This window comes from Mchenga conophoros, linkage group LG9, assembly GCF_057382185.1.
Source record: "Mchenga conophoros isolate Kocher_MC1m ecotype Shallow Benthic linkage group LG9, M_conophoros_male_GT1.1, whole genome shotgun sequence".
Taxonomy (NCBI): domain Eukaryota; kingdom Metazoa; phylum Chordata; class Actinopteri; order Cichliformes; family Cichlidae; genus Mchenga; species Mchenga conophoros.
This window is the reverse complement of record NC_140534.1, coordinates 14,184,874-14,207,125: the sequence shown is the minus strand read 5'-3', so window position 1 is coordinate 14,207,125 and position 22,252 is coordinate 14,184,874. Positions and strand designations below refer to the sequence as shown.

Here is a 22,252-nt window from a genome sequence, read left to right as displayed (position 1 = left end):
CTGCTGGCTCTGGTCTGCTGCAGCCGCACTGCCTTCTATGTCCAAATGCATCGTCTCCATCCATAAACTCTGGCTCATTCACTCTCCATTTCTGCGTCCTGTCTGACACTGGAGGATTAAAACAATGCTGAACTTAAGGCTGGGTATCTTCATGGCCATGGTTACAGATTAAATCTACAGGACTTCTGCTCCTGTAGAGTTTTAATCTCCTAAGACCCCAACTCTTTCATGGCATGCATTTTTAATTTCTCTTTGATATTTGGGCAAATTGGGACCTGATGAATGTAAAAACAAAGAATTGCCACATTTGTTTTCCCTGATTTTTGTTTCTGACAAAAATGAGATGCACATATAAGGATATTCCTTTAAAATTCAATAGAACAGTGGCTGTATAATGTCCTTGTAAGTGGACATCAGGCCTTTGTAGAGCAAAATTTAGTATTTTGGTCTAGACAACCCAAAATGTGATGTCCACAAATGTGGACAACAGGTTCTAGGAAGTTAAATCAAAACTGCAGGACAGAGACCCCTGCCCTGTTCATTTTAGGCTAAAAATATTCCTGTTAAATCTCAGTTAGCTCAATTAGTTGTTTGCTTTTAAAAATAATTTCTAAATGATGTATTTAAATAAAAAAGCATTGATCAAAGACAAGGCTCTCAACTGCACTCACAAAACACTACCAAGTAATAAAGGTTTCATAAAGGTATGAAAACTATTTCAACAGCTAATGACATACAGCTTACTCACATCTTAAAATCAGGACTGAGTCTTTATGATGGACCTAAGTACAGTTATATCACCAGACAGTAATGAATTCTCAGTAAGCTGCATATGATACAAATCATAATTATGTTGCCATTCCCTCGTTTTTAATCTGGCAGATAAATAAAGTTGGAGAAGTTGTTCTGTGTGAATAATGTCTTTGGTCGCAAAGATGAGCGTTCTTCACTTTCATGACAGAAACAGGATGCATGCTCTTTGACAAAGTGAAACCATGATGCAGACTTTGAGCAGTGAAATGTTTCTCATCTCAAAGTCTGTTTTGAACCCTGGCAGCTTTGTGTTGATTGCTGAACATAACTCAATTTTAAGGCTTTTATTTTTTTTACTATATTTGTGTTATTTTTCCATCTAATTGCTGCATTTTAAGAGGAAATCAGTGCACAGACTCCTCTGGTCAGAAGTTATTTTTTAATTCCAAAAAGAAAAATGCACGATGAGCTTATAAATTACACCTCGTTGCTCAGATTAAAACTCTGTTTCCACACATATTTGGCTTCTGATTTCTTACAGACAATAGTCTGGGTCATTTATTAGCTCCACCAGTGAGATGTTTCATATGTAAGATTCTCTCTTTGTCTGAGGCACAAAGCATTATGCAATATTTAAGGCACATAAATTACAAACAGAAGAAAAAGTCATAAAACAAATCTATATCACAGAACTGTTGTTTTTCTTCTTCCCCTGTCACTGGGCTCTCAGAGCCACCACATTAAATATGAAATGATATCACCGTGTTGGTGTTGTTCCAACAACATCATGAAAATGTCAGTGCTCCAAGGTCGTCCCTGCAACTGATCATTCATGTTGTTTTAACGCAAGAAGAAGGAATGGTCAAAGGAGAGGTTTCATTGTCTCCAATTCCTTCTATCGGAAAGCCACTGTGGTGCACAAGCTTTCTAAAGCCCGTTGGGAAAACCAGTTCAAGAAGTTTTGTTTCCCAAATCTAACCAAGCCTAAATCTAACTGCAACTGAAAACTGGAAACAACCAAGTCTGAAGGAAATAATTGATCCTTTTCTGTGATTGCACTCAAGACAAGAACCCTAATTTTCTAAAAAGAAATCATTAGCATGGATAAGTGAAACCAGTGTGGATGTGAGTTAAACTAACATTTTTTCCACACGCCTGAAGAGAGCGACTCCTCAGGTTAAGTTGTATAAAAGTCTGTGTGCCGTGGACTGCTGTCACACACAGGATTGTGGATTGCTTGGAGCCCAAATGCAGGATGCAGGAGACAGAAGTGAACATAGGCTCAACTGTTGATGGTGTTGAATCCAAAAGTCCAAAAAAAGAGATTGAAGGCAGGAGACTTTCAAGAAATACTAGAAACCACAGAACTAGGAAACACAAAGCTACTTTGAAACACATGAAGACAAAGATGAGACTGTTAGAAGGAACTGAATGGAAACACTGGTAATGTCACTAAATATAAACCTAAAGTCATCAGAAACTAAAGCTAAGAACTGAAGTCACAAATAACAAGGCTCATACACACAAGGTTAACAAATAGTATTATTAACAGAAAACTAAATACTGACTAAGCAATGTATACAGAAGCCAATGAAAACCCAGAAGAAGGATGGACTAATACAAACTTAAAACCGCGGGTTTAACGCTGAGACGTCCAGACAAGGATGAAGGCCGTCGTTTTGTCACCTGTATGCTATGAATGTCGCTGCAGTCGGTGTGAGCTCAGTGCCAGTGGTGTCGTCTGGCTTCAACAGAATGTTTTCCAGATGGAAAACCTTCATCTCTCCCACAGGACACGAAGAAAAGCTTTACTAAAAAGCAAAAAGCTACACCTGAAGCTCTGGACAGGATCACAATTAAGCCAACTGTCCATGTCTGTGTGTGAATGTGCGCTTGTGGTTTATCTCTGGAGGTTAAAGTGAGACAGAAAGATCTGGAACAGCGCCCAGATAACTTCAACATAACTATCAAGTTCAAATTCATTTTAGGTTTATTTATGTAGCACGAGGTGTCAACAACCATCAGCTCAAGGGACTATTGTATAGTATTAGATTATTCTGTTATTATATGTTACCTTATATATGTAATCAAAGTAGTTGAATTAGAATACTGCTGTAGATCACATTATACCCTTTAATATAGAGTGTGTGAGCTGTATGTAGTTTAGTTCTCATTATACTTTTGAGTTAACAGAACATATTCACATATTAGTTCATTAGATAAATGTGCATCACTCTGTATCCTTGATCTGCTGGGAATGTGTTACACTGTTTTCTTGACATGCTTAATTGTTGAATCATGAAGAGAAGGTTGTAAGCAGGAGACTCTGTGTCTAAAGACAGGGGAGATAGATAGACCACATTCCACACCCCCACCTTACAGAAAGCAGAGAAACAACTGCCGAGGTCATAACTTAGGCGCTGTAACAGAGAAAAAATGTGATGTTTTGGCTTTTACGACTAGCTGGGGGCCACTAGAGACTATAAAAAGCTGAGCAACCCGTCACCATTTTGAGACATGTGCCTGACCCTCTGGTAGCATCTCTCCCGTCCGGACGTTGTAATGCTCTGACTGTTGAATTGTATGGAAATAAATGATTGTTGATTGAGCATTGATACACCGAGTATTGTCCCTCCTTCAGCCCAAAGATTCAAAGAATTGGGAGAATTCAACAACTTGGTGCCGTGTGACCCGGATCTTTGGTGTGCTGAGGAGGTGTAGATTTGGCCTTTGGTGAGATCGTGGGGCAAAGTGAACAGAAGGCCGGCCTAAAACAGAAAGGTAAGCACAGCCTGTTGTATTATAAATACCAAATGTGCATATTGGGCTTTCCAAATTAATCTGTTCGCTGAGTCACATGTATTTTCACAGTAAATTTGTCGTTGTCTGGTTTTTGGCGCAAGATACTAACAACATAAGTTGAGGCTGAATTCCAGTGTGTTAAATAAACTGCTTCTACCGAGATACTAATAACATACTACGTTGGTCTAGTCGCAGTAAACTGCTTCTACCGAGATACTAATAACATACTACGTTGGACTAGTTGCAGCCACTTTACCTTCCACATTTAATTTTGTCTAATACTGGCTTCTGTAGCAATAATACATTAGAATTTATTCTGAAGACGCGGCCATTAGTCCAGTACATTGAAGTCGAGGTTTGTTTATTTTGTTTATGGTGTCAGTGACGTCCTGGCTTTTGCCGGCTATGAAATAGAAGTTGATTTAAGGAAAAGCAGATGCTGGCTTCACGGTGCAGTTGAACGCTGGCAACGCGAGAGCGAAACACGTCCGTAGGTTTGGTTTATGATACGGCGTATTCCGGTGGTGCGGCCGTGAAGTGCAGTAGTGGTTGGTGCTAGTTTTAGTACATTGGATAGAGGTTTGACGGTGGTTTGTGGCGTCAGTCGAGTTTTAAGGGCTGCGGTCATAATACAAAGTAAAATTTTAAGTACATAGAGCAACACCTGGTTTATGATGTCAGGTATAACTTCGGGGATGCAAGCATCACTTTTATGATGCGACTTTGCCCCGTGGTGGCGGTCATATAAAGGGGTATTTTGGTCTATGGTGCAGTGTGCTTTAAGAAGATCTAATAGTTGAGCTCAGAGGTTTCTGTGTAAAATTCCCGCTGAGGAAAAGTGTTGTGTGTGAATGTGAAGGCGCGCTCTGAGTGAGAGTGTGTGTGAAGCTGCGAAGCGCGCTCTGGGTGCTGTCTTGTGGGTAAAGCGCGCACTGAGTGAGAGTGTGAGTGAGGCACGCTCTGAGTGTGTTTTTTGTGTGAAGTGTGAACACAGTGACGGTTGATGTGTTTGATTAGGAGGACATTAGAGCAAATACACATTTTAGGATCAAAGGTTGATGCCTAGTGTACCTGTGGAACATTTTGCCCTAGGAGTGGCGACCCTCCTGTCCGTGGACGCGTGGCCAGGACCGGCGTCGTCCGGGTGCCGAGGTGGTGACTTGGGGAGGTGAGGGCCCCCGCATAGCTACGGAAATAACACTGGAACGGCCGTGTAATCACGGGTTCACATTTATTCCGGACTAGAACAAGACACATTTTGCGAACAAAGGTTGAGTCTAGATTAGTAAAGAAATATAAAAAGGTTGAATTCCTCGTTTCAGTGGTTGAAATTGTTGTGTGCCTGTCCCCTGACGAGTGTGAAATTAAAATAAAGAGGGAATTTGGAGCCACATAGAGATAGACGGGCATAATTGGGTGTATTACTCTGTGGTGTAATAAAAATAAAAAGGAGAGATAGTAAGAGGTGTGCAGTGGAGAATTATGGAGGAGTACAGAGAGGAATGTGTTGGGAGACTGGCGTACAGTTTACGCTGTCAAGGTAGGAGGGTTGCCTGCTTATCTGTTTAACAGTGATGAAAATGAAATTAAATAAATCTCTTAGTGTGTTAATACAGGAAGCTACGGACCTGGACCAACTGCCCCCACAAGCACAGCGGCCGAAGCAAAATTATAGGTAATGGGAACCACACCCAGCACGAATCAGCAGCTGTGAAAAAGACAGCAGCGAGGAGAGAATTAGAGGAGAAATTAAGAGAAGTTTTAACACATAAAATTGGGGCCAACGGACTTGTGGAGGTTGGGAAGGCGTCCGGAGCATCACAACAAAAAGGTGAAACAAAAACACACAAGCAGAGAAATCTGAGAGAAAGGCTCCTTTTAAGGTAACGCCTAGTTTGAGAAAAGTTAAAATTAACCTGCTTGCCTACAAATGCACACACACGCAATGAAGAAACAGCTTACACTCATGAACACGTGAAGATTTTCCAGCAAGGTTAAAGAAAAATTAACATACTTAAATGATGAAGTCTATACATTACTGACAAAGAAACCCTCTGGGTTGCAGGACAACAATTTAACTAAAAAAAAAAAAAAAAAAAAAAAGGAACACTGGTCTAACCAACCAGGCAAGACACAACAAATTTAGTGGTTAAAAGATTCAAATTGTGACATGTTTTCTGTTGATTGATTAATAAAAGTGATTACTGAATGAAAGAAAATTCCTTTTTTGGGTTTTTAAACATGATCTTAAGAATTTTAATATGTACTTGTGTTGTCCTGTCAACTTGGTGGGTTAGGAGTTGATTATATCGGGAGAGAAAAAAAAAAAAAAAAGGGGGAGAGAAGGCTGACACAGGGCCTGGTCCCGGTGTGTCTCCCCTCTGAAAAACACAGCCAACACAACATCATTTTCCTGTTCGTTTGTTTTTGTTTTTTGTTTGTTTTTGTTTTGTTTTGTTTTTGTTTTTTCTATACATATTTAATTACAGGCTGCTTTGCCGGCCCTGAAAGCCGAGGCTGACTGGACTCCTGCTCTCCCCCATACGTGACACTGACCAAATGCTGCAACAGCTGGACCCACAACAACGACCTGAGAATGTCAACAGACCTGCAGGAATGTGATCTCATGCAGCCGAGACGGAGAGCACTAAACCTAAGGCCCGTTTCACTACACGGGGGAAAATTCCCAGACTGCGTCAGCTGACAGAGCTGTGACGAGACGCCCGCCAAGCCCGAATGAAAAGTAAGGCCGAGCGAAAGAATGCTGACCTTGATAACTTTGCATTCACACTGTGCAGGACAGTGATGGACCAACACGGATGATCGGGTGGCGAGAAAGGGCGTGACCGAGACAAGAGGAGTAACTGAGGACAGAAGGCACCTCAGAATGGACAAAAACACAGAAGAAGATGCAGGTTTCACCTGCGGTGAACATCGACACTGGAGAAAGGACTGCCCCAATTGGGGTCAGAACCAGGACGGACTGAATTTTGAGCAGCAGCAGCAGCAGCAATGGTCGCAAACAAACTGAAAAGGAGGGGGGCAGGACCCCAGGGCATGCTTCAGGCCGTGGTTTACCCAGAACACCAGAACAGGAAAGTGATGAACACAAACACCCACACAAACACACACATCTACATGCACTGACTCAGAATGAAGAGAAACAAACACACACACACACACACACACACACACACACACACACACACACACACACACACATTAAAGACGGTACAATATTACAGAGTATCAGAACAGCCCTTAGTGACAGTAGTGAGGAAGAACACGCTTTCAACAGGAAGCAACATGGTGGCTCTTACTCATCAAATCAGAGACTAATGCCAAGATGGCGGCGCGCACGGGTGCAGCGGCTCTTAGCTCTCCAGTTTGGTGCTCGTTTTTACTTTTAATGTGGATATTTTTGAATGTTTGCAACGCCGCCATCTCTTACAGTCGCCAGAACCTAATTGACCTAGGTTTTAAATATAGTTTGTCTGTTTCTGGCGACTATCAGCGAACACACAACATCCTGGTGGAGATAGCGAGACCGCCAGGGTCACCGTGGATGGTCTGCCCGTCCAGCAAGCGTAGAAGGCGACGGAGGGAAAGAAAGCAGAAGAGGGGATGCCGGTCGGGCTCAGACGCTAGGCTACGCAAACATCCACACCGGCCAGCACTTCCGAGCCTTTTCCTATCGAACGCCAGATCCATCACCCACAAACTTGACGAATTGGAGCTACAGATAGCCAACACAAGCTTTGCACGTAACTGCAGCATTATTCTTATTACGGAGACGTGGCTTCACCCGCTGATTCCCGACGCTGCAGTCGAGTTAGCAGGCCGCACGCTACACCGGCATGACAGAAACAGCAACTCAGGTAAAAGCAGAGGAGGGGGGCTATGTGTTTACGTGCATAACGAGTGGTGTTGTAACAGCAGGATCATTCACACACACTGTTCTCCTGATTTGGAGGTTCTGGCAGTCTCGTGCAGACCTTTTTACATCCCGAGGGAGTTTACAGTAGTTATTGTGATAGCTGTTTATATACCGCCGGATGCTAACGTTAGCACGGCTCTCAGCCTCTTGCTCAACACCATAAACAAACAACAGCTTGCCCACCCCGATGGGGTTTTTATTGTCGCCGGCGACTTTAACAAAGCGTGCCTAAAGACTGTGCTTCCTAAATTTGTCCAGTTTGTGGACTTTGCTACGAGAGGAGAACACACTTTGGACCATGTCTATTCAAACATCAGGCATGCTTTCAGAGCGACACCCCTCCCCCACCTGGCTGGATCTGACCACCTCTGCATGTCCCTCACCCCCACCTACACCCCCCTGCTGAGAAAAACAAAGCCCCAGACAAAGACAATAAAAACCTGGCCTGAAGGAGCCCTTTCTCAACTGCAGGACTGCTTCTCAACAACTGTATGGGATTTATTCTCCAGCCACAACCTCCAGGAGTACACAGACACTGTACTCTCGTACATCAGGAACTGTGTTGACAATGTCACCGTCAACAAAAGGGTCAGGGTGTTTCCAAATCAAAAACCCTGGATGAATAGCGAAGTGCAATCCCTCCTAAAAAGCCGCAACACTGCCTTCAAGTCAGGGGACAGGGCTGCGTATAGGGCGGCCAGGGCAGACCTGAGTAGAGGCATCAGGAAAGCTAAGGCTGCCTATAGGAGGAGGATTGAAGATCACTTTGCTGACAACGACCCCAGAAAAATGTGGCAGGGGATCAATCACATTACCAACTACAGAAGCAATAACCAGGCAACATCTAGGACTGATGCCTCACTGGCTGAGGATCTAAACCGTTTCTTCGCCCGCTTTGAGACGACCAAGCCCTCAGCTGCCACACCACTTCCACCCGCCCCCAGCACTGGCACACTAACACTTAGGGAGCACCAAGTGAGGTGTGTTCTAAGGTCAGTGAATCCCAGGAAGGCGGCAGGTCCTGATGGAATACATGGAAAGGTTCTCAGAGCATGTGCTGACGAACTGACTGGAGTCTTCACTAAAATCTTCAACCTTTCCTTGTCATCAAACACCGTCCCGCCCTGCCTCAAAACCTCCACCATCATCCCCATCGCCAAGAAGACAGCTGTGGCCAGCCCAAATGACTACAGGCCTGTTGCACTTACGCCTGTAGTGATGAAGTGCTTTGAGAGACTGGTCTGTCAGCACATCAGGGCCGGTCTGCCTCCCACTCTGGACCCCCACCAATTTGCCTACAGGACAAATCGTTCCACCGAGGACGCTATCACCATAGCGCTCCACACTGCACTGAGTCACCTGGAGCACCGAGGAAGCTATGTGAGAATGCTCTTTCTGGACTTCAGCTCAGCATTCAATCATATCATCCTGGAGATCCTGGTCCAGAAACTGTCTCACCTGGGACTCTCCACCCCCATTTGCCTCTGGATCAAGGACTTCCTGACAAATAGACCACAGTCTGTCAGACTCGGCCCCCACCGGTCCAGCACCATCACACTCAGCACCGGGTCTCCACAAGGATGTGTTTTGAGTCCCCTCCTGTTTACGCTCTACACATCCGACTGCTCCCCTACCCATCTCTCAAACACCATCATAAAGTTCGCGGATGACACCACAGTGGTTGGACTCATCTCAAGGGGGGATGAGTCGGACTACAGAGATGAGGTCAACAGACTGACTGAGTGGTGTTCAGTTAACAACCTCCAACTGAACACCACGAAAACTAAAGAACTTATCTTGGACTTCAGGAAGGGCAGAGCAGACCCGGCCCCACTTTACATTCACGGGAGCTGTGTGGAGAGGGTACACTCCATGAGGTTTCTGGGCGTGCAGATATCTGATGACCTCTCCTGGACTGCAAATACTACAGCGGTGGTTAAAAAGGCCCAGCAGCGTCTCCACTTTCTGAGAGTGCTCAGGAGGAACAACCTGGAGGAGAGGCTGCTGGTGACATTTTACAGAGCCACCATAGAGAGCATCCTAACGTACGGCATAACAACATGGTATGCAGGGTGCTCAGCTGCAGACAGGAAAGTACTGCAGCCACTGTGACAAAGACAAATATTTATATACAGAGGGACAGGCCAACAGAAGAAATGAAGACAATCAGGACAATTAGGGGAGACAGGCAGGAAGCAAAACTAACACGCAAAACAAAAGAAAACACGTTTTCTGAGTCTTTGAAACAAGTCAGAGGGAGGCACGTGGAAATTGGGAAACATGGGAAGTGTGGAGGAAAATATGACTCCACAACCTTCAACTTATTACTAGAAACTGAAATGTGAAAACAGCAAGAGACTTGATAAAATATCATAAGAATGATAAGTAATCAAAAAGAGGACATCCCAAAATGAATCAAAAACATAGAGCACTGGAATGGCCTCAAAACCAGCAAGAAAACACTTTAAAAACTCACATCCAGAAACGGTAAAGCAATTCAAACCTCGGGGTACAAAAGAGGGGTTGTGCCCTGAGACGAAATCGATATTAATCAAGCTTCAGTAAATAGCTACTTAAATCATCTATCTATCCATCGATGGATGGATGGATGGATGGATGGATGGATAGTCAGTCTTACTCTTAAACCAAAGCGATTAGTGCCTAAACCTGAACAACCAGCAGGTGAAAACAAATCTAAACGGTGACTTCATAGTCTTGTGATTTACAGTGGGGCAAAAAAGTATTTAGTCAGCCACCGATTGTGAAAATTCCCCCACTTAAAATGATGACAGAGGTCAGTAATTTGCACCAGAGGTACACTTCAACTGTGAGAGACAGAATGTGAAAAAAAAATCCATGAATTCACATGGTAGGATTTGTAAACAATTTATTCGTAAATTAGGGTGGAAAATAAGTATTTGGTCACCTCAAACAAGGAAAATCTCTGGCTCTCACAGACCTGTAACGTCTTCTGTAAGAGGCTTTTCTGTCCCCCACTCGTTACCTGTATGAATGGCACCTGTTTGAACTCATCATCTGTATAAAAGACACCTGTCCACAGCCTCAAACAGTCAGACTCCAAACTCCGCCATGGCCAAGACCAAAGAGCTTTCGAAGGACACCAGGAAAAGTATTGTAGACCTGCACCAGACTGGGAAGAGTGAATCTACAATAGACAAGCAGCTTGGTGTGAAAAAATCAACTGTGGGAGTAATCATCAGAAAATGGAAGACATACAAGACCACTGATAATCTCCCTCGATCTGGGGCTCCACGCAAGATCTCATCCCGTGGGGTCAAAATGATCATGAAAACGGTGAGCAAAGATCCCAGAACCACACGGGGGGACCTGGTGAATGACCTGCAGAGAGCTGGGACCAAAGTAAGAAAGGTCACCATCAGTAACACACTACAACGGCAGGGAATCAAATCCCGCAGTGCCAGACGTGTTCCGCTGCTGAAGCCAGTGCATGTCCAGGCCCGTCTGAAGTTTGCCAGAGAGCACATGGATGATACAGCAGAGGATTGGGAGAATGTCATGTGGTCAGATGAAACCAAAGTAGAACTTTTTGGTATAAACTCAACTCGTCGTGTTTGGAGGAAGAAGAATACTGAGTTGCATCCCAAGAACACCATACCTATTGTGAAGCATGGGGGTGGAAACATCATGCTATGGGGCTGTTTTTCTGCCAAGGGGACAGGACGACTGATCCGTGTTAAGGACAGAATGAATGGGGCCATGTATCGTGAGATTTTGAGCCAAAACCTCCTTCCATCAGTGAGAACTTTGAAGATGAAACGAGGCTGGGTCTTCCAACATGACAATGATCCAAAACACACCGCCCGGGCAACAAAGGAGTGGCTCCGTAAGAAGCATTTGAAAGTCCTGGAGTGGCCTAGCCAGTCTCCAGACCTCAACCCCATAGAAAATCTGTGGCGGGAGTTGAAAGTCCGTGTTGCTCGGCGACAGCCCCAAAACATCACTGCTCTCGAGAAGATCTGCATGGAGGAATGGGCCAAAATACCAGCTACTGTGTGTGCAAACCTGGTAAAGACCTATAGTAAATGTTTGACCTCTGTTATTGCCAACAAAGGTTATTTTACAAAGTATTGAGTTGTATTTTTGTTATTGACCAAATACTTATTTTCCACCCTGATTTACGAATAAATTCTTTACAAATCCTACCATGTGGATTCATGGATTTTTTTTTCACATTCTGTCTCTCACAGTTGAAGTGTACCTCTGGTGCAAATTACTGACCTCTGTCATCATTTTAAGTGGGGGAACTTGCACAATCGGTGGCTGACTAAATACTTTTTTGCCCCACTGTACATCACCACACTTAAACTCTCTTTAAAACAAGTTTAAAACAAGTTGTATAAACATCGGTTATAGCTTCATAGCAGTCATCCAAACAATGTTTACAGCTGTACCAGATGTTTTCTGGTGGCCTGAGGAGCATTTCTGCTCTGTTGACCTTTGGGATTACTCAACAGCACGTGACAGAAAACTACACAACCCACAAGGACACCTCTTTTTTCTCTGCAAGGCAGAGGACGCAGTGTAATGTGCAATGATTTAAAGAGATAGAGCTCTTTCATGTTTTTCTATGACACTTGACATAAATGTATTTATTTCAAACTCTGTGATATCGTTGTATTTCTTTGTTTAAGAGTAAAATCTGAGGGACACAGGCCTGGACAGGTAGGGAAAAATATGTATTCTCTGACCAGTTGGTGAGTGGTTGGAGCTGGACAGGAGGGGCTTGTGGCAATGTGGGAACTGCACAAAAATCCACCTTATTGTTCTGGAAAGGCCGGAGTGCCATGTCTCCCATAAATTGCTGGATTGTCTGCAAACAATTGTTGCACTTTTTCTACTAGTGGTTGAAGTAATCACAAGGGGCTGCAACAGTTAGCAACTGCCAGCAACCTCCTGCAACTACTTGCCAAGTGGTTGTGGAATACACAATTTTCTCCTACAAGCAGGAGTCCTGGTTGCCAAAGGATCACCAACTGGTCTCTAGGCCTCAGGGACTGGGGCTTTGGTATTGATTGCACAGTGACTGACAGCAAACCTCAACAACCACTCACCACTGACTGGGGAATATGCATTTTTCCCTTGCAACTAGTGGTTTCCAGATGGTTGCTAATCAGTGTCCTGGCCTGTGTGACTGGGGCCTACGCTGTTTTGTTTGTGCCTGGCCTTGTACATTTGTATGTGCTTTGAATGGTGAGGTTTTGAGGGTAAATCCATGGCTATAGCACACTTTGGAAGCTTTATGTTTAGGTAACCTGATATGGAAGTGGCACAATTTTCATCCCAGTATGCAGTGAAGAGTCTTACTGTATACAGATAACAAAATTTTAATGTTAAGTCAATGTGGTTATGTATAGTGACTCTGGCTCCCTTAGATATCCATCCACCCATCCATCATAGGGACTTATCCCAGCTGTAATAGTGCAGTGGTAATGTATTTGCTAATAAATGACTAATGTCACTCTTGTTCTTGTCTTCTAAATTTCTATATGGACTGTGGCCACAATAGTCATAATAGGAAACTCTGATACAGCCTGGCTGTTGGTTTGGATTAACAGAACGGCCTGGGATGGAGCCACATTCCCATTTTGAATTATTGTTTCAGGCCATCCCTGTGTGCAATACACAGTATTTACTAGCTGTTTATAATAGAGTTATATAAATGTAACAGTATTTATGTTGTGTGTGATTCCACTTGTCACGATAAACACAATTTGTTATCCGTGTATGTGTGACACTGTATTGTCTCAGTGGCGCCCTCTCTCAGAGATGGTGGACAAAAGTCAGTTCATGAGAGATGTGTGTTATGGGCACAACTAGTAATGCATGTGTCTGCTATATGACACTGTAAATGATTTAACTGTTAGTACGAAGAGTTTAAGTGGACAGCTGAGCTTTTAAAGTGCTAAAAAATCTATATAACAGAATAATAGACTCGCTAAGCTAAGTGCAAAGATTCTGAGCTTCTGTGACGTGCTGTTCTTAGAGCTGCCCATAATGAGCCAAATATCGGACCAGGACATATTCTGACTTTATCCAGGTACGCATTTACACATTATTTTATTTGTTATATTATTCCAGATGCACATCTTCACATTAATGTGTTTTATTATTGGGCATAATGATAATATTATATGTTATATTTTATAGTCAATGTCGAAACTTTGCCAGTTCATGAGATGTGCCTGAGGCAGCGCCAACCTGCCTGAACGAGATTCTGATCTTATCCAGGTACACGCTTTCATAGTTCTGTATTTGTTATATTACTTGCCACAACGTTATTTGTTATAGTATTAGACAGTGTTGAAACGTTGGCAATTCAATAGAGACGTGCCTGAGAATGAAAGGTTTGCACGACCAGAACATATTCTGCTCTTATTTTAGATTTTCTATTCATTAGCAAAAGTTATTATGACATGTTGTTTTTTCAGATGAAGTTGGACAACAGGACATCATCCCGTGGAGCTCTGCTTCAAAGCCTCCAGCTCAGCGTTTTTGTTGTCACCGTCTTGGTGTTTTCAGCTATGGCAGGCAGCTGCCAGACAGGACTGTGAAACCACACACAAGTCGGTCAACAGACATTAGCCAGACAGCATGTCTTCTTTTTGGATTTTTAAAATGTCAATAATTTACAAAACTCGCTTAATGTTTTATTCATTGTGATAATTATGTTGACCAGAAGTGGGCAATATTACCCAAGAGAACATGATATTACACGTTATGGCAATATCATAAAATACTCAGTAGTACTGAGGCCCTGTGAGGGGCATTTGAGGGTCTTTCAAACTTTTATTTGGACACTGGCTGCTTTTTCACTCATTTTGAGTCCAGTCCTTGCACGTGACCATTTTCACAGGAATGTTTTGGGGGCTTTTTTGTTTTTTGTCTGTTGGGCCACTTAATACTGACCTATGAATAACTGAAGCATAAAAGGGCACCTCACTTAGGGGATGAGCCACTGTTGTGTCTACGCATAACAACAACTCAGCACAGACCCAAACAGTTTCTTTACACTCTGTTTGCTTCATTTACAGCCTGTCACGAAAACATGTCATTTGTTCCATTTCTTTAGCTGAATCTATGAAAAATGTCAATAGCACAGTTTGACAGGCATAAAACAGATTTCTACACAAACAAAATGAGCTATTATTAGAAGACTTGGCATATCTCAACATGGTTTGCAGTGTGTCGGAAACCGGACAAGTGGAGGGCAAACAAAAGAAGTGGTACGCCTAAAAAAGCATCTACAGCAGATGAAGAGTATGTGAAAGTCAAGTCCTTAACAAATGGGAAAATATCCAGCAAAGACCTGACACAGGAACTGAGAGATGCATGCCTTCAGTTGATCCATTTACTGTTGGAGCTTCATCAGAAATGGAGCATCAGTGTCAGCAGATCTTATGGAGTGAGGAATCCAAATTGAACCCAATTAAAGTTTTGGAGGTCAAAGAGGTCAGGAGAAGTAAAACAAGGTCTGCAGACATCTGCAAAACACAGCAGAGGATCTGTCATGGTTTGTAACTACGTTCCATTCAGCGTGTTGGAGATCTTCTCAGAAATGATGCAATTTTGAACACAGAAAAGTACCATCAGATACTGATCTTAATTTTTCAGCATGACAAAGATCCCAAACATACTGTCAATGAAGCAAAAGCATAACTTTAAAAAAGAAAACCGCTCAGTGTGAACACTGTTAGTCATGCATTGTCCTCCCTAGAGTCTCTCAACATCATTAAAGCCGAGTGGGATCATTTTGACAGAACGGAGGAAAAGGCATCGATTGTCTCTAAAGAAGAGACTGGAGTATCTCTGGAGGCTATTCCAGAAAACGACTTAAAGAAATGACAAGAAAGCGGAGAAAGGTGACAGAGAGAGTTCAGGCTGTGATGAAGAATAAAGAGGGTTGTACCAAATGTTGACATTCATCTTAGAATTGTACAAACTCTGTTTTTGCACCTATATTCCATCTCCTTGCAAAATCGAAGGAGTGACCCAAAACTTTGGCGAGTAGAGCAGCTCATTGATTTTAGTATGGTCAGCATACATCTCTCAAAAAGGAGACATCCTCTTCAATTTGTTCCACATTTACTCTGCAATTCATCAAGATGCAATAAAATACTGCTCTTATCACATATTTTTACTTCAGCCTAATTCATACAATAAATCTACTTGTTTTTAAAAGCAAGTAGTGAAAAAACAAGAGAAGTGCGTGGCATTATTTCAGGGACAGTGTGGACCCAATAATGGTTCCCGGATATTCTCTTAAACCTGGTTGTTACTCGCTTGTTTAAAGCTCATTATAAAAGAAAGGGTCCAGGAATGCAGCCGTGATTACAAGCAATAACTATGAGGTCAGAAAATAAGCTCCATGGCGTCACGCTGGACTCCTCTGAGCAACAAGAAAACACCCACGCATCCCCATACACACTCAAACGCCCATTAAAAAAACAGCAGAGCAGGCATACCGCTCTGAGAACAGGAAAAGCCTTTTTTTCTCGAGCACCTGCAGCATTCAGCTCAAATACTCACCTGTGTCACTCAGGTTCCTAATCCTCCTCTGAGTCAGCTGAAGGGGTGGGAGAATTTCGAGAAGCCTTACCTTCATCTTGTGATGAAGCAGATATGGGAACAGATGAGGCCGGATTAGAGAGCACAGTGTGCCAAGACCGGGAAGTGAACCCCGCAACTCTGTTGGAGGAGCTGGGAATTTAAGCCGGTGTCTAGCCACAACAGATACAGAACAGACCCATGCAGAAGACTGAATCCAGTGGATTTCTCATGTTCTCTGGTCACTTGCATTATTTCTCATATACCTATGAAAAGAGGAAAAAAGTCTTTTTTGATGTTAAAGAGGAGCTTAAGTGGAAATGATGAGGAAGTTTAAGACCTCAGGCAGAAGGCTTCATCCTGCATCTCTGTAACTTTTATAAAGGGCCAGCCAGCTTTGCATAGATCTCTGCATCAGCATGAAGTCATAGAGAGGGAGTATACTTTGTATGGTCATCTCAGGCACACAGCTCTGGCTGTGAACTCTGGTGCTCCACCTTCCTGTTGTACAAACCTTTTCTTTATTATCCCTCCACTCAAGTCAGATTGTGGTATGACAGCAAAAACAGACGCAGACAGGCGGCGGTTTCTATTGCTTCCACAGAGAGTGAAGGTCCAGACAGAGTTTCTCTTACCAAGTGGCAAACATGGAAGAGATGTGCAGATCAGTTTGTAACAAAGGAATTAAATGCATCTGACTTTTTGTTCAACTTTCTGCTTATTTGGTTGCAACGTAGTCCTCCACATACATAGACTAGCACAATGTAAGCAGCATGTTAAGTCATTTATGTGCATGTAAACTGCTTTGTTGCATGGTAAGCAAAGCATGTAAGACACGAGCATCAAAGCAGGAGGTTGAGAGTCTGAGTCACCCTTGATTTTTCTTTCTTCTTTGTTCTTTTTTGGTTCAACACAGAAACGTTTGCTGGTAATCGTCACGGTCTGCTGTTTTCTACATGCCTCAACATTTTATCCTAAAAGAATCTGATGGGAAGTATCTGTAGAAGATTTTGGGGAGTTAATCAAAATTAAAGATCACAGAGTGCCTTCAAAACATTTTTGATCTGCTTCACCACCAAAGGGGAAGATTAGAGGATTACTAAAGATACTGTGTAGGGAAATGAACATCTCAAACAAATTTCACAGCACTCAGTCCAACTGATGCTTCAGTCTGTGACAAAATTATGACCCAACATTTGAGCATTTTTGCAGTTATAGTAGAAAGAATGTAACACTCATTATATTACATATTGCAGAAGAAGAGCTACAGAATCAAGGCTTAAATCGAATCGAGGCTAACAACCCTCTCTGTGTTTGGATATGTTATTATTATGTAATTATGTTGACCTCCAAACATGATGCGTTTGTGGTGTTCATCATCAGCTGAAAGATTTATGGAGTCATCTGCAAAGCAGCCAAAAAAACTGTTACCTTTGTGACCTTTGCATCTTTTGTTTAAATTTCTTAGCACCACAAATTAAATTCCTCTGAACCCCAGAGCACTGAACTGGACAACAATGAGATGCACAAATAAAGCTCAAAGTATCTGCATAGATAAGCGAGTACAGCTGTGTCATTTCTGTTTGTCAGTTGGATAAACTGAGCAAAACGCTGCAACAGATTCTCACTCATCTGCTCCGCCTAATCACAGAAAAGCACACCAGCACAGTCAGGCCGCGACTTCACGGTGGTCTGAGTTATCTGAGGGGAGACACGAAGAGCAGCAGAGACCAGTGATCAGATGTGTCACCCAGTGAACTTTCCATCCTCTCTGTGCGTTTATCTGTGGGCAGATAAACAAACACACATACAGAGATGCTGATATGAAATCAGCCCTTCTCTTCACCGCTGTGCTGGAGCATCTGAGAAAACTCTGAGCTGAGATCAGACCACAGAGTGGAGACGTTTGATCTGTTTTGTTTTTTTTTATTTCAGTTCAAATTAAATAAAGCTGCTGATTCCTGCACAGCTTCTGTTTTGCTTAAATAAAGTCTGTTCTGATTCAATGATTTTCAGTGTCTCACTGGAAGCTCCAGAACCTCTTTTTGCACACATCTTTGCATGCAAGTCTGGCTACTTTTTGTTGTATTTCCTCTGAAACAGCCCACATAAAACCACAGATTTAATTATCCTCATACTGCAAAATATGCTGATTGTGTTGTGGTAATTTGTCTTATTTTCCACTGTTCTTGTTGACAACTGGTTACAGAGAAAGAGCTAGAGGCCAGTGTCAGGCAAGTGGAAGCTGGCTGCTTAGAATCAACAGTTAAACTGTGTTGTATAATACTAAAAAGAAATATGAATGATTAGTTTTGCAGACAAATAGCTTTGATTTGAGCTACAGAGGGTATGTAGGTCTTTACTTATTCATGCTACACACAAAACTCCAGCTGAAAGCCTGCAGCATCAGAAATGGTGTTACAACAACTTCTACTTAAGACGATGTCTCCCCAAACTCGTCCACAGTGCTGTCAGGCTACAAAATAGTGATTTATCATTCTGAAGGTGAGTTATAAATAATTTACGCTACACATTTTAGCTCACAGGGGGCTCCTTTATCATTGCTTTTTAGTCTATTCTTCATAATGTTGGAAATGGGGACATCATTTAGACGAAAAGTGATTTGTACGTGCTGATTTCTACCATAAACCATGGGTTAGTTACCATGGAGATTTACCCAGGTAACAGCTGCATCACCTTTGTGGGTGGCTCGCTAAACCTCAAAGCCTGCTTAGCAGCACAGGCCTCTGGACAAAGAGTTTCCCCGTCTCCAACAAACCAACTAACAGCACACTGAAACTAGAGTTCAGCTTTTTCCCAATCAAATCCGGTAAAAATGATTTATCTGCAACTGTTCTGTGGTTGGTTTGCTTCCTCTTGCAATGCAAGCATTTTAAAGTGGGTCAAATCAGCCCACGAACTCTCCCAACATCATCCACAGGCCGAGCATGTGCTGCGTGGGACGTGGCACATACATTTTTTGTGATCAGAACCCAAACGGAAAACGGTGCTAAAACCTGTACACAACAGTTTCACTTGCACTGTGAAAATTCACTTCAAAGGATTCCAACTAAACTTTAAACTCTTTTGATTAAAGCTACATTCAGCTGCTCCCTTATTTGAAAGAGGTCAGCCTGGCAGGGAGCTTTGCATGTTTGATTTGGCAGATTTTTACAGTGGCCTTCCTGATGCAACCCCAGAAGCATTTGGGTCTCCTCCCAGAACCAAACCAAAGACCTTTTGCTTGTCAGATGAACACGTGAACTGCTACAGTAAAGAGCCAGAAGCTACATTTATTAGGAACAGGTAAACATTTTTTTTCTGTCAAAAGATGCTTCAACAACTGATTTTTATTTGTTTTTTATCCTTATGCTTCCTTTGTTTCCTAATTATGTCCTATAAAAACACTGATGAACACACACATTAACCTTTTTGGTTATAATTTGATATCATTTTGAGGGGAAAATTTAAAAAAGGATGAAAAAGAATAAAAAAATAGTTTTATTCCCTCAAATGATTAAGTGTATGCACGTGTAGTTGATACATAAAAGCTATACATGGAGGTAAATACATCGTAAATCAACAGCTGTGGTGTATCAATGATATTTGATCCATGAGTGATTTAATATTTTCATGTTTTCTTTATAGTTAGCATGTTTTTAACCATCCAAGCAGTTTCAAATTAACCACCTTGCAACCGCTCTGACTAATCTTCTACCTCATCTGAGAATCCAAGAACCCTGATAAACCAATACTGACAATGTTGCATTAACAGCGACGGGTCCAAGGCCTTCAGCTTCATTAGACAACAGACCTGAGAGTTTCAGCCGCTACAAAGTAGATATGAAAACCAAACACACAACTTTGATCAGGCTCCAAACACACACCAGTTTCTACACTGTAAAGACAAAAAATTCAGTCCTTCTTCGATATTATGTTATGTTATCATGTAAAGGCTCTAATTGCTAGACATTACCTGAGATTGGACTGAGAGAGGATGAGAAAACTGAATGAATTCGCCAGCTAAAAAGGTTCAGGCCGGAAAAGGATTAAAAGAGTTGTTCACAAGCAGCACAACTCCAATCACAGTGGTGCTTCATATAACTCATAACTGCGCTCACAGGCGCACAAACGTAAACACACCACAGACGTCAAACTTGCCCTTTTGGTTGTCTCTGGGGTCTCTAAGGTGCTCGTGCAGGTGATGATGTAGTCGGGATAGACGGTGGACCAGCCACTCTCTGTACAGTTCCTGCTGAGGTTGCCTGAAAGAAAACCGACTGGTTTTAGAGCCTTTTAGAACTGAACTAGTAGATTTCATGAAACCTAACATCAGTGCTGCATATAAAGATATATTGCCCTGATTTTTTTTTTAAAGCTTCAGTGATATTTGTCCACAGATTTTAGATTTGGATAACTGGAATAACAATTATATAACACCAGTGCAGTCAGATTCACAGCAGCAGTTGCCTGGACAGACAAACACAAAGTGGAGATGTTTGTTCCTAATCAGAGCGCCACATTTGGAGAAAACCAAACACAATTGTCAGCATGGTGGTGGAGGGCTCATGATTTGGGCTTGTTTTGAAGCCACAGGAACCTGGACACTCAAAGAATCAGCATAATGATGACACATGTCCATTTTTACCCTCTCAAACAGCTGTCATCAGAGGCAGGCACATGCGTAGGCCTCAGTGAGAACTTTTGATACTGAGCAGCTACTGTTCTCGTCTGTGGTGCTGATTGTGATGCTCATCTATTAATGCTGTGTGTTTCTGCAGAGGCAGCGAGAGGAGGATAAACCAGCCGCTCACTGATGCTACTGAAGGAAATCACAGAGGGTTGAACAGATGGCGTCAGCCGCTGTGCAAATGATCACAAACATTAACAGAAGCAGCTCAAGAAGCACTGGATGGAGACGATAAAAGAGCCACAAGTCAAAGTGAGAAATGGCAGAAAGTTAAAAAAGAAAGAGGTCAAAGAAGTTCTGTTATATTGAAAATAAGTATTAAAGAATTTCAGTGGTAGTAAAAGCAAACATCTTTTCACTTAAGCTTACTTAATCACTCCTTCTTATTAGTGTTGAGACTGGTGGCATTTGAGTGAATCCACTGGATACTTAAAAAGGATTATTTTTCTGTATCAGAGTTCAACAAGATGAAGATTTCAAAGTTTTCAAGCACACAAAAACTAAATTATAATAAATAATAAAATGTTGAGTATGCCACAGTCTTTAAACAGTCCATAAACTGCTGCACAGTGCTGAGTCCTCAGACTTTGTGTGGCGGGGTCATACTAAGTGTCAGCTGTCTTAAAATGTTTTACATGTCGGGGGAAGTTGAAGCTTCCTTTAACTGAAAGTCTGTATAATTTCCAGAACACACTTTTTGTTTTTTTTAGCAAGTCAAGTGTGTGTGTGCGTGTGTGTGTGTGTGTGTGTGTGTGTTAACAAAGATGATTGAAGGGCAGCAGGAGGAAGTGTGTCTCTGAGAAGAAGCTCACCGTTCTTGTGAAAAAGCAGCAGGAAGGGGGTGGGACAGTGTAAGGTCAGCACATCGCCGACCGCGGCGCTCGGCCAACATGAAACGTTGTCCCACTCGCCGTGACATCCTGGACAAACATATACAGAGATACACACACACACACAGACATTAGAAGTGTGAACTTGCCTGCACAGAACTTCCTGTTTGGCTGAGCGACTTGTGCGGAGCTTCTGTGCGAGCTGCTGATTGAACGTGGACAATAAATCCAGCCCACATGAAAGCAGCCTGTGAGGTTTGGACATTTAGCTTTACTGCTCAGCCAGGAGGGACAAAGACATTCACGTAACACTCTGAAGGCCTCTTAATAGTTAAGTTAAAAATAAATGTAGCCTGATGAGGCCTGAGAGTAACTAATGCTGGTACTGTCCTTTTACATCAAACACACATGTGTATCTATAGAGCAGCGTGAGAAAAAGCTCACAGTCTGAAAGCTGAGACCACACAGATTAAACACATTTTATTATCTCTGTGCTCAAACATTCGCACACATGACCGTTCACAAACAGCCTCTGTATGTCTGTGCGTCAGTCTTTGGTTACTCGTGTTGTGGTTTCACACAGAAATCATCCTAATATACGTCGTGAACATCTGGAGACTCTACTGATGCCGACTGTGTGCAGCAGTCCTTCAA

The 22,252-nt window shown here is 42.6% G+C and overlaps 1 protein-coding gene across 3 annotated transcripts in view; it reads right to left on the bottom strand.

The window, feature by feature from the left end:
• Positions 1 to 22,252, bottom strand: part of LOC146567006 (vasoactive intestinal polypeptide receptor 2-like) — a 55,862-nt gene that overhangs the window by 17,786 nt on the left and 15,824 nt on the right. For all 3 annotated transcript variants that reach the window (XR_014893853.1, XM_085286575.1, XM_085286577.1), the window contains exons 3-4: positions 21,581 to 21,688; positions 20,240 to 20,343 (exon numbers count right to left, since the gene is read on the bottom strand). Coding sequence is in view for 2 of the 3 variants with exons in the window: in XM_085286575.1 (XP_085142701.1) it covers positions 20,240 to 20,343; positions 21,581 to 21,688 (212 nt within the window). In the remaining variant the exon portion in view is untranslated. The remainder of the gene's footprint in view (positions 1 to 20,239; positions 20,344 to 21,580; positions 21,689 to 22,252) is intronic.